The sequence below is a fragment of the Camelus bactrianus genome, chromosome 34 (genome assembly GCF_048773025.1).
Source record: "Camelus bactrianus isolate YW-2024 breed Bactrian camel chromosome 34, ASM4877302v1, whole genome shotgun sequence".
NCBI lineage: Eukaryota > Metazoa > Chordata > Mammalia > Artiodactyla > Camelidae > Camelus > Camelus bactrianus.
In genome coordinates, this window is record NC_133572.1 from 17,685,061 (window position 1) to 17,697,207 (window position 12,147).

Here is a 12,147-nt window from a genome sequence, read left to right on the forward strand (position 1 = left end):
TACTTATATTACTTATTGTTGTAATGTGTGCTAACTTCCAATCTGATGGGTTTTCCTGCACAGATGAAAATTTTAAAAAGAAGCTCAAAGACAAAAGTAAGGTTTCTGGTGTATTTCCATCAGCCTCTACATTCACCAAAAGTACTACTTGGGCTGTTCTTTGCATGTGTTTTTAAAACATCCCTCTCACCAAAGATGGAAAGTTGCTTCATCAATAAGCTGCCCATTTCTTCTGAGAGGACAAAACTAGACGGTAAACAAACAAACAGCAGAAACAAGGAGTAAAAGGCTGTTTTGTAGGTTGTTATCTGATTCAGGCCTTTTGCTCTGTAGGATTCAGCAGGGGCACCCAGAGTGATGGAGGGGAGGAAGCTTTCTCCGGGAGATACGGGGGGTCAGAGGAGAAAATAACGTTTATACGCCTATGGAAACCTGCTGTGTTTGAGGTTTACCATAGCTGAAGACCGTTTTGAGCTTCCTTTTGCTTTCCAATGTTTTGTAACCCACTTTTTCGCTGACATCTATATTAGGGGCTTCTGCAAACATGCCCTCTTGTGCTAACAAAAGAAATTGTGCCCAGGCCGACTAACAGAGCCTGGATTATTTAGTGCAGTGTGAAAATAAAGCCTTAGCGGGCTCTTTCCTCCAGACCATTGAGTTCTTAAGGGAATTTGTCTTAAAAAGAAAAAAAAAAGAAAGAAAGAAAAGCAGTTCCTGTAGAGTATAGCTTAATTGAAAGTGTTACATCACTGCTGAATGATGTACCATTTTATTTTATTTTTTTAATTCTAACGTTTTATTTTTTATATTTTTAAAATTTATTATCGTATTATTTAATTATTTTATTTTGGCAGGAGGGGGAGGTAATGAGGTTGATGTATTTTTAGAGGAGATACTGGGGATTGAACCCAGGAACTCATGCATGCTAAGCTCGCGCTCTGCTGCTTGAGCTACACCCTCCTCCTGATGTACCATTTTAAAGTTTACCTGCAGTAGTTTTTTTTTTTTCTTAAAAGCAGACAACTTGAGCTGAATTTTTTTCTCTCTTTCAATTTTTTAAATTTGTGATTTTCATTTTAGATTCACTTTCCATGTTTAAAATATTTGGTGGTATTATTATTATTATTATTATTATTATTATTATTATTATTATTATTATTATTATTATTATTATTATTATTATTATTATTATTACAGTAACATGCTTAACATGGTTTTGTATTTAAATGATCAAATTTTAAGGAGAATCCCAGTCAGCTTGCTTGGGCCTTTATGTTGTACAGTGGTCCTGGAAATGAAGTTTATAGATGAAGCAAAGTGTTACTCATTCTCCCTCCGTATGGAGCCGACAGCCAGCAGCTTAGCATGACACTCACGTAAACCTCACGTTCCATCAGGCTCTGACCATCCGTGTCTCCATCTTGGTTATAACTGAACATCATTTCCTCTGCTTTTGTTAGAGATACACCGTTCACTGCTTTCACCTGCTTCATGGGTTTCTTTTTTGAAAACGCCATGCTTTTACAGTTGAGGTGCTGAAATTTCACATGCGGTGGTCTCATGGGGGTTTTGTTCCTCCTCTGAGGGAGGGTAGTTTTTCTCTTTCTGGAATGATGACTGTTGAGGTGAGAGAGGAGGTGTTCATTCCTCAGGTATCCCCTAAATTAGAAAAATGAATGGTACATGTGCCTTTAGAAACAAAGAGAATAAATGATGAACATCTTTACCTTCAAACGTTTCCATTCTTGTCCTTATCGTGTGTGTGAACTAAACTGACTTCTGATTTGATGTTGTGATGTTTTCAGATATTGAAGTACAAAAAATGAAAAAAGCTGTGGAGTCTTTGATGGCAGCAAATGAAGAAAAGGTATCTAGATGAAATTTAAGCATTGATGTGGATGTGTCATAACATCATTTGGGTCATTTCATGCATTTTCTCCAGATAATCCCTGTTTGAAAGAACCCCTAAACACTTCTGACATTAAGGGGCAAGCATTCTCCCTTCCTGCCCAAGAGCGCCTGCTCCCGGGGGTCGCGGATGTATTCCTGTCGTGCACAAGGATGGAGACCAGTGGCACTGACTCCCCTGAGAATCCCACCCCCCCCCACCACCTTGAATTTAGAAAATGTTCAGGCTGTCAGATCAGCTCTCTATGTTCAACTGACAAATGAGAGAAAGACTACAGTCCATGATACATCCTTCCTGTGGTCCCTGGAAATTCTGGGCTACTGCAGGAATGCTGGAGGAGGGAGCCGTGGCAACTTTAGCTTCATGATCATGTTGATTTTCTTCTCTGTGAGCATGTTATTTCGTTCACGCTCCTGGCCTCTTTTGCATGTGGGGCTGACTCTGCTCTCCTGAGTGGTGAGATAGCAGAAACCGGGCACAGGCACCGTGAAATCAAAGATGGCGCTGGGTTTTGTTTTCGCTACACTGGTCCAATGCCAAGGTCTTTGGGAGTGCTTTTCCTCTAGCTGTTGCTTCTCCTTACTTCAACCTGCTCAGAGCAGGGATGCAGTGACCTGACTAAGGAAATGCATTTCTTCATGACTTCCCTGACCAGCCACGTATCCAGCAGGCAACAACGGTCAGGTTCAACTCCGATCATCAGAACCACTCTCCTCTCGTGTCTCTGAGTAAATAGAACGAGGAGACGCTTCCCCAAGGAAAGAGTAACTTCAAGGAAGTAAAACCCAAGAAAATACCCAAGATCTCTGTCTTGATCTTTTCCGCTCATCATAAGTTTCTTTCTCTTAATTCTTGCCTACTCTGTTTCACTCTGTTCATTTATCTATTTATTTATGTTTGCCTTCATTCTCTTTGTTCTTTATTCCATAGAAATACATTCTCCTACCCACCCACCCATATATAGGTTTCTTTTTGCTAGCCTTTCCCATGTCAAATAAAAAGGAAAGTCATTACCAAGCTGCCCATATACATTTAATTTGAAAAAAAAAAATCACTGAAATTCATTTTGTTTCCATTTCTCTCCCTCAATAAGGAAAAATAAAAGCAAAACTCCCAATGTTGAGTGAGGGCTTACTAGGTGCTCAGACTTTTCTGTAGGAGCACCAAGAGTGGCGTGACTTCTTGGTGGTTCCAAGAAGCCTTCAAAGAGGATGTATTTGGGCAAATTCCAAGGGAGAGCAAGAGTCATTCATCAGGAAAATGAAGGAATCTGGGCAAAGGATCCCTGAGCAAAAACATGTCTCAAAACCAACGCTTGAAACAGCCAGTGCCTGCTGGGAAAGTTCTGGAGCATGAGATGCAGGTGGAGGGCATGGGTGTGTGAGGTGAGGCTAATGGTTTAATGACTCAGGGTCTCAGCTCAGAGACCTTGGACGGTGACATAATTAAGTTGCCATTTTAGAACGCTAGCTCTGGTGGCAGAATGGAAGCAAGAGCGGGCAAGAGAGAATGAAGACAGAACAGTTAAGATGCTGTTAAAATAGTCCAGGGGTTGAAATACGGCGATGGCAGTGAAGTGGTAAGAAGGGAAGGGAATATAGAACAATTCATAGATTGACAAGGTTTTAGAATCTTTGGGATTTGGGAGAATCTTTGCCGGTTTGGGCAGCATGGTGAATGATGGCACCTATAAAAGAGTTAAGGGAATCCAAACAGAGGCTCACGTCCTGGGAGCTTCATTTTAGATACTGAATTTGGTGTGTTCACCGGACATGAAAAGGAGATTTCTCATGAAAGTTGGATTCTTATAGAAATGAATCTAAATTTTAGGAATAATGTAGAATTATAGATCTGGAGACAAAACTGTAGGTGACATATCAGTTAGCTTTTGCTCCATGATAATCACATTTATTATTTTTCATACTTCTGTAGGTTGGCTCGACTGTTCTAGTCTGGGCTGGCTTTGCTGATCTCTGCTGTTAGCCAGTGGCTGGGATGGGGATGGATGGTTTAGCGTGGTGTAACTCACATGTCAGGTGGTTGACAGACTGGTCTAGGTTGGCCCCAGATGGGCTGTCTCTCCTCTAAATGGTCTCCCCCTCTGGTAGACTAGCCTATGCCTCTTCGCATAGTGGCCCCAGGGTTCCCGAGAGCAGCGAGAGAGGGCAAGTCCCAATGTGCAAATACTTTTCAAGCCTTTGCTGTGAACCACGTTGGCTGATATATCAATGGCCAAAGCCAGTCACATGGCCAAGCCCAAAATCCATGTTGGGGGAGCTAGGGAGCTAATCTACCACACTGAGGGCATGGGAAAAGAGAAGAAGGTAAAGGACAAAACCTTGAATTTTCTAACATTTTATATTCTGGGTTGGGAGGTGGTAGGGGTTATGTAAATAGAATATTTATCTGGTCAAGGGATTAAAAAAATCAAAACAGAGAAAAGAGAGAGAAGGAAAGAATGGAGTCAGTGAAATGCCACCTGAAGGTCAAATTGGAAAAAAAGAAGATGAAAAGTGTCTTTTGTTTTTAGTAAAGAGAAGGTCATTGATGACTTATTGAAGCAACTCTGGTGGAGCGTTTTGAGAAGGAAAAAGCCAGGTGATGATTATTGCCGGCCGATAAAGATAACAGTAGATCTTTCTTTCAAGCTCTGATTTATATAAGGGAGGAGAGTAATTAATGTTGAATTATTTCTTGGGTTGTTTTTCTTTGTTTTGTATCTTATTACCTTGTTTTGTTTTTGTTTTTTAAAGATGGCAGCTGAAGGATAGAATCTCTAAATTTAGAGGTACTTTTTCTATCTCTCTGATGTACGTAGGAAAAATACTCTAGACATTACCAGTTTTACTAAAGTTTAGAAATATTCCTTGAATAATGTAAATAATTCACGTCTGCTTATTCTTTGTGTCACAGTTACTTTTATTGTTTTAAAATCATAATATTGAAGATGATAATTTTATTTCATTAATAGGATCGGAAAATAGAAGACCTTCGACAGTGCCTGAACAGGTACAAGAAAATGCAAGATACAGCAGTACTGGCCCAAGGTAAAAAATGTAGCATGGTCCTAATGGCTTTCCTGCTTTCCTGGATTTTAAGTGGCCTAAGAACTTTTATATTTGGCCTCAATTTCTTCCATGAAGTATATCCATTACTTCAAATTCAGATAACCTATTCATTCGTTCAACCATATTAGTAGGCATCTGTTCTCTGCCAGGAAGTGTGTAGGCTGATGAGTATACTGTTGATTGGTTGCTCAGGGAGAAGGTTCTCCAAGGAGTTGATTGGATGGCATTCTAGAGAGAGGGACCAACCGCATGCGCAAGAGCCTCGGGAGGAAAAAGACTTTGGTGTGTTTAAGACTCAAAAGGAGACGAGGGTGACTGGAAGGTAGTGAGCAGAGGGTGCATGAGATGAGATGAGTTAATGGAGGTGAGCAGCGACCTGGTCACACAAGGTGAAAAGTTTGAGTCCTAACAAGTGAGCGACATGGTCTTTGTGACCAATGGACCCCAGCGGGGCTATGAACTGCTGGACCTGTCGCAGCAGTGTTGGGAGGAGGGGAAGCCAGTCAGGAGACTCTTGCAGTGTTCCAAGTGGGAAGATGTGATGGTACTGGTTGGAAATATATTTTGGTGTTAGAATCAACCCAATAGTCTGATGAATTAGGAGAGTGAAGAAGAGGAAAGAATCAAGAAAGGCCAGCGTTTCTGACTAAAGCAACTAGCAGATGATGGTTCCATTTACCAATGGGGAGAAGCCTAGAGAATGAACATTGGAATAGTTGAGGGGGATTGTTTCTAGCTTTGAAAGTGTTTAAAAAAAAAAACAACCTGTAAAACATCTAAGTAAAGATAGTACACATTTTGTTGTATTTATTATTGTTCTATCTGCCCATGGGCCAGTTGGCCATTCTCAAGTGTGGCAAAGCTTTGGGGGTCATTCAGAACAAACAGAAATGTTAAGAACTTTTAATAGATAGGGTCATGTGCTCTGAAAGTAAGCACTGGAAATAAGTCTTTTGGAAGGTCCTTGTGGGACACTCAGATTTTGATGGGTTTAGAGAGAAAGAAAATCTTACTTTGGGCTAGGATCTTTGAGGAATTTTGAAATTTTAATCTTGATGGGTTTACGGAGAAAGAAAATCTTACTTTGGGCTGGGATCTTTGGGGAAAAAAACAACTAATCTTCACGTTTTTGTCCATAGGGCCTGGCGTATAGTAAGACTTTATAAATATCCAAATGAGCAAACAAACATCTGATTCTCAGTGTTGACTTCTGCAATTCCCATCACTCAGCATTTTTTATGCCTTCAAAAGAGCCTCTCTTTGTAAACAGTATTATAAATTCTCAAGTAATTGATTTTTTCATAGTTACAGCATTTAAAATATTGTTTGATTTTATGGAATCTCAACCCAGTAAATCTTATGTTTAAAAATCAAAAAAGAGCATTTTAATTGCTGTCATGAGACTACAATGTAAAACATTTAAAAATTAGAGAAAGGGGTAAAAATAACGCATAATTCTACTGACATGATCATTACCAGTACTTTCACGTAATTCTAGCCTTTTTTTCTGTGCATATAAACGTGTAGTTAAAAGGAGTTTTAAACTATGTACATCAGCAGATATTTTCATAAACCATTGAAAATTTTATCCTGTTCTAATGAAGAGTTATATAAATAGTGACTACTCACCAGGGTTTGTATTTATTCAGATAATCCTTGGGCAATTCTACGAATACCTGAATTCTAATAAAATTAGAGTGAAAATCTAATAAAACTTAAGAAGCTGTGTCTGGTTCATATCTTTAAACAAGTATCTGACATTTTGTATTATTCAGAGAATAGTTGGAAGGACTATTCTTTCTGTTTTTAAAAAAGAGTATCTGGTACCTAATCCTTAATTCTAAAAGCACTTGATCCTTTTCATTTCTCGAGATGTAAAAAATTCTGCTTTGCTGGTTATGTTGTCACTTTTCTCCATCAGGCCATTCTTTATGCTTTAAAATGAAATGAATGGCATAAAAAGATCCTCTTAAGGGATCAAAAGGTCATCTATTTTTTTTTTCTTTTCCTTTTTTCCTGTCTGTGTTTCCTTTCAGGAGCTCAGTAGTGATGGAAAAGAAGTTGTTTAAACAGTGACTACGAAGTCATTTATGTTTTTCTGATTTCTGTTCAGAATCCCTTTTGTTGTACCACTGGTATTTCTCAGCTGGGTTATTTCTGAACTGAAATTTGTAAAGCCCCGAATGTGGACACAAAATTACAGGAGGGTTGTTGAACTGAATTAACTTTTAACATCAGTGCTGTGAGTCCGTGACTGCGTCTGTTAAACCACTATTAATACTTCTGTTAATACCACCGCTGGATACCCACGTGGCCCAAGAGCCCCTGGGCCTGAGGCACTCACAGTTTAAGATGTTGCGTCCTAGGTCCCATGTTGTTGTTCTTCAAGTGATGCCAGTAGTTGACTCTTTGATTTTTGAGGATCAGAAAAATTTTTTATGTTCAATCTAATTGGGAGTCAAAGAGAAAAATGAAAAGCTGCCGTTGTCCACTTTCTGCTTTGTCGCTCCCTAGGCCAAGACGGCGACTTTGAAGATCTGCTCCCTTCCGGTTCCATCTCCACTTTGCTAGACGCGCAGAGTTTTAGTGATCTGGAGAAAAATCTGTCGCCTATGCCAGGAACGGGATCTCCCAGCCGTGACCTGCTTAACACAAGTGTTCCAGAAGAGGTATTTAACAATTTTTTCATGTTAGACCGTCATTGAAAGTTAACAGGCTATTGATAACATCAAAGACACGGGTTCTCTTCTCAGTTGGATTACTGACCTGCTTTGCCCTGGCAGTTTTTGTGATCTCCAGGTCTTTATTTGAAATGTGTGATTTCCACCCCCCCCTTTAATAAATAAACTCAGGTAATGTCAATTGCTTATATAATTCAGGAAAAAAATATGAAAACATCCATCTCCCTTTTAAGCTGGATGTCATCTTCAATATGAGATTATAATCTCCTTATTAAAGAATATGTAGGGAATATGTAAAGTGAGGGTACAGTGAGGATAAATTGATTTTAGTCACTTGTGATGATAACTCTGAAAGGTGATGGACTTCAGTTAACATGCTGGGGATTGTAGAGCCATGTGTTACATGGGGGTACCCAAACCTGAGGTCAGCAAAGGAACTGATCTACAAGTGTAGTTATGGTAAAACAACACGAAGCAAATTGCCCTGACAGCTAACACACTGATGCTTGGTCTCCTGGTGAATATGGCGTCATCTGCATGGAGAATCTGATTCACGAGATCTGTAGTGTTGGGAAATGCTTCAAAGAAGCAAACACCTGCCTGTGCCCCTTCAAATTATCTTCACCAGGTGGGATGAAGAAAAGACCACTGATTTTGTAGAAGATGGAGATGCTGGCAACAGGGTAGACCAGATCAACAGGTCGATTAGAAGGATGAACTAAGATGTCTACCATGATTATTTTTGTAATCTGGTTGGTTAATAAACAATGACTGCTTTCAAATTCTTTGTAAAAAGATGATGGAAGAAAATTTCCCCCTGATTTTGCTTAAGTTGTAAAAAGGAACTGGAGGGGAATGAACAGTCTTAAACTTGTAAGATTTGAGGCTTTCACTTCAAACTGGCACTAAAATCTGTTTTTGTTACCTGTTGCACACCGCGCCCAAACTTTGCGGCTTGAATGACAACATTCATTTTGCTTGATGAGTCTGCACTTTGATCAAGGCTGTGCGGGGATGTCTCGTCTCTGCTCCACTCGGCTTCAGCTGGGATGGCGGGAAGGCTGGGGTCTTAAGTCACCTGAAGGCTACTCATTCATGCTTCTGGTGGTAGAGGCTGTCTGTCGGCTGGGACCTCAGCTGAGGCTCTGGCCGGAGCAACTACATGTCCCTGCTTGGCTTCCTCACAGTATGGTGGCTGGCTCTTAAGGATAAGCGTCCTGAGAAGGGGACCAGACAGACGGGATCACCTTTTAGACATATCCCAGAGGTCATATAGAATCTCTTCTGTAGTCACAGGCCCACCCAGATTCAAGGAGAGGGAATGTAGACCCTACTTCTTGATGGACAAGTGACAAAATCACATTATAAGAAGAACACGTGGGACGGGATATATTGGTGCAAACTACATTTGAAAAATGCAGTCTGCTCCTCCCCTCCTTGGTTACAACAGTATACGTTCCTCCCCCGTGGAAAATACATTCATCCTTTCTGCAAGGACCCCTTCTTGAACAGAACAGTGTTGGCTCCTTTATATTTATCAATTCCTTCCCTGGTTGTCTCTTTTCTAACATTTTATTATAAGAAGTGAGAAGAAATCAAATGACATCTTTCCTTTTTATATGTGTTGTTCATAATGACATAATGAGAATATGAAATTTGAATTGAATGAAAATGAACTCAAGGAGAAAACAACGTTTCTCTTTTAAACATAAGAGAGGGCTAATGTGTGTCATTAACAAGCAATGAGTGGGAGGGGCAATTAGATGAAGGCAGTTAGTCAAAAGGTCCAGACTTCTAGCTGTAAGTACTGGGGGTATAATGCCCAGTGTGATGACTGTAGCTAGCACTGCTATGTTGTGTATTTGAAAGTTCCTAAGAGAGTAGATCCTAAAAGTTCTTATTAGAAGGAAAAAAAGACTTCCTTTTTTTTTTGGTATCTGTATGAGGTGATAGATGTTGACTAAACTTAACTACGGTAATCGTATCACAATGTATGTAAGTCAAGTCATGATGCTGTACGCCTAAAACTTACACAGTAGCTCTATGTCAATTTTCTCTCAGTGAGGCTGAAAGAAAAAAAAAACCGAGTTAGTTAAAGAATAAGAACTATTTTAGAGGGAAAACCCCCCGAAGTGTTGAATATTTATCCTGAAGGGGAAAAGTAACATCTGACAGCCAGGTGCATGTGCTGCATTTACAGAGGGAGGCCGTTGTGCCATATAGGATACAGCCAGATAATCTCACTTCCTTACCGAAAAAAAGTCTTTGCTCTGTGAATTGTAGTTTAATGATACATTTTTAGTTTGGAACAAGATTGATTTGAGGAGGATTCAGGGTGTTCACCCACGTTTGGAAAGAAAAGCCAGGAGGGCGATTTGAGGTTGGAGTTAAAGCCCTAAAGTGTGAAAGGAAATCAGGAGGGTGGGTCAGCCTGCTGGTGTTGCAACTTCTCCCTGTGGTGGGGAACCCACGGAGATGCATGAGCCTCAGGAAGTGGGGATGGTGGCTCCGTAAACTGCCCAGGATGGATCATAAAGATGCAGACTGGAAAAAATGATAGTGAAATAATCTCCTATTTTAGAATAATGTGACTTATCATTTAATTTCACTTTGCATCAATTCTGTAAATGAAGTTGGTCAACTTGTTCACAAATAGAATAACAGTTAACTGGCCTGACCGATGTTCTGTGTCAGACTAGGGGCAGAAGTTAAAGTGAAAACAGTGCCGGGTTTGGTAACTAGTGCTTAGCAGAAAGTGCCGATTGGTCTTAACCAAAATCTCATCTAAAACCATTGCAGTCCTATAAGGTAGGCATTGTCATTGTTAATTGACGGAGGAGAAAACTGATGCCCAGTTAAGTGACTTGCCTAAGGTCAAGAGGGTCACTTAAGCAAGTGCATCAGAGCCAAGATTGCAACCAAGGCTTAAGGTTGGTAGGATCTACTATTAACTTAATTTATTATGTCTTATTTTCAATATGTGATGTCATCTTCAGAACCAAGTTCAGGAATTACCGTCTGCCAGAATATTTTCTCTGTTTAACACTTCTAGATGTTTGTATCCTGAAAGTATTTTATAAATATAAGAACAGAGTTCTAAGCACAGGTATATGAAATTTTATCAATAGGCCATTTAATTGTCTTATTTATTTTATGTTACTCTGTGGCGTGTGTTTTGTTTGTTTGATGGATTGATTTTGGGCCTTCTATCATTATATTCCAGTTTCACACCAGCATCTTGCAAGTTTCAATCCCTTCATCATTGCCAGCATCTAAAGGCTTGGAAACTTTGGAAAAAGCAAAATTGCCTCCTAAGCCCGAGACTTCATTGGAAGAGAAGTATGTCATTTATGGTCTAACACACTGTAGTATAAATGCTCCAAAAAATAAATCCACCAAAAGCAAGAGTGCACTGCGTTTATTTACAGACAGAATGTTTTACCCAGAGAAGCAAGAAACAGCAAGACGCGTGCCAGGGAACCGGCTAGCGGTTCTGTAGTATTAAGATAAAAGGTGTGAAGCAGGGAGTACCTGGAGATGAGGCTGGGGAAGTGTGCTGGTCAACTTAGCAGGGATTGGGGAACTTGGATTTTATGTCCTAGGTTATGGGTGGCCATCAAAGTGTTGCAAGCAAGATAGTGACAGTCAGATGTCCAGGCTGTTTGGAAGATGACTGTGAAGAAGACAGGACAGGGATACGGTAGTTTTTCTGTAGGCAACATATTCTCAAATTAATGGCCTTGTCTTATAATTAGAGCACATAAAATTAAGTACAATAGAATATCGAAAGAAAGAAAAATAGCTTTCTTCGCACAATTTTTTAGTTTTGACAGTTCTGTTCACTTGGAATGTATATGGCCTTTTTTTTTTAAATAAAGCTCATAAATACTTTTTTTTTTTTTTTGTATTTTAGTGATGGAAAAATAATCCTTGGTTCTGCTGCTGAGACCCAATCGTGTGATGGTCTTTTGTAAGTTATATTTGAAATGTGAATGTGAAAAATGTGATTGACACTTGGGGAGAGGAAGCTTCTGGTACACTAACAATAACCAGTGTTACAAGCAAATGGCCTGAGGCCTGAATGAATTGATGCAGCTGAAACGACTGGGTGGGGGTGGGGGTAGGGGTTGAAAATTAACAAATACTTGCTCTTTTACCATTATCTCATGCCAACTTTCTGCCCATCTTTGGCCTTCCTTTGTCAGTTTTCGTTTGAAGTTCAGTGCCTTTATTTATTTTTTTTTAACATTTTTATTGATTTATAATCATTTTACAATGTTGTGTCAAATTCCAGCATAGAGCACAATTTTTCAATTATACATGAACATACATATATATATATTCATTGTCACATTACTTTCTCTGTGAGCTACCATAAGATCTTGTATATATTTCCCTGTGCTATACAGTATAATCTTGTTTATCTGTTCTACAATTTTGAAATCCCAGTCTATCTCAGTGCCTTTAATTTCATTTTTGAACTTATGTT

At 39.5% G+C, this 12,147-nt stretch overlaps 1 protein-coding gene across 19 annotated transcripts in view; it reads left to right on the forward strand.

The window, feature by feature from the left end:
• Nucleotides 1–12,147, forward strand: part of PPFIBP1 (PPFIA binding protein 1) — a 153,590-nt gene that overhangs the window by 122,361 nt on the left and 19,082 nt on the right. For 15 of the 19 annotated variants that reach the window (XM_074357518.1, XM_074357516.1, XM_074357520.1 and 12 more), the window contains 6 exons: nucleotides 64–96; nucleotides 1,806–1,867; nucleotides 4,881–4,956; nucleotides 7,492–7,646; nucleotides 10,882–10,997; nucleotides 11,572–11,628. In XM_074357518.1, coding sequence (XP_074213619.1) covers nucleotides 64–96; nucleotides 1,806–1,867; nucleotides 4,881–4,956; nucleotides 7,492–7,646; nucleotides 10,882–10,997; nucleotides 11,572–11,628 — 499 coding nt within the window. The remainder of the gene's footprint in view (nucleotides 1–63; nucleotides 97–1,805; nucleotides 1,868–4,880; nucleotides 4,957–7,491; nucleotides 7,647–10,881; nucleotides 10,998–11,571; nucleotides 11,629–12,147) is intronic. The other 4 variants (XM_074357511.1, XM_045510357.2, XM_074357515.1 and 1 more) reach the window with 1 other exon arrangement.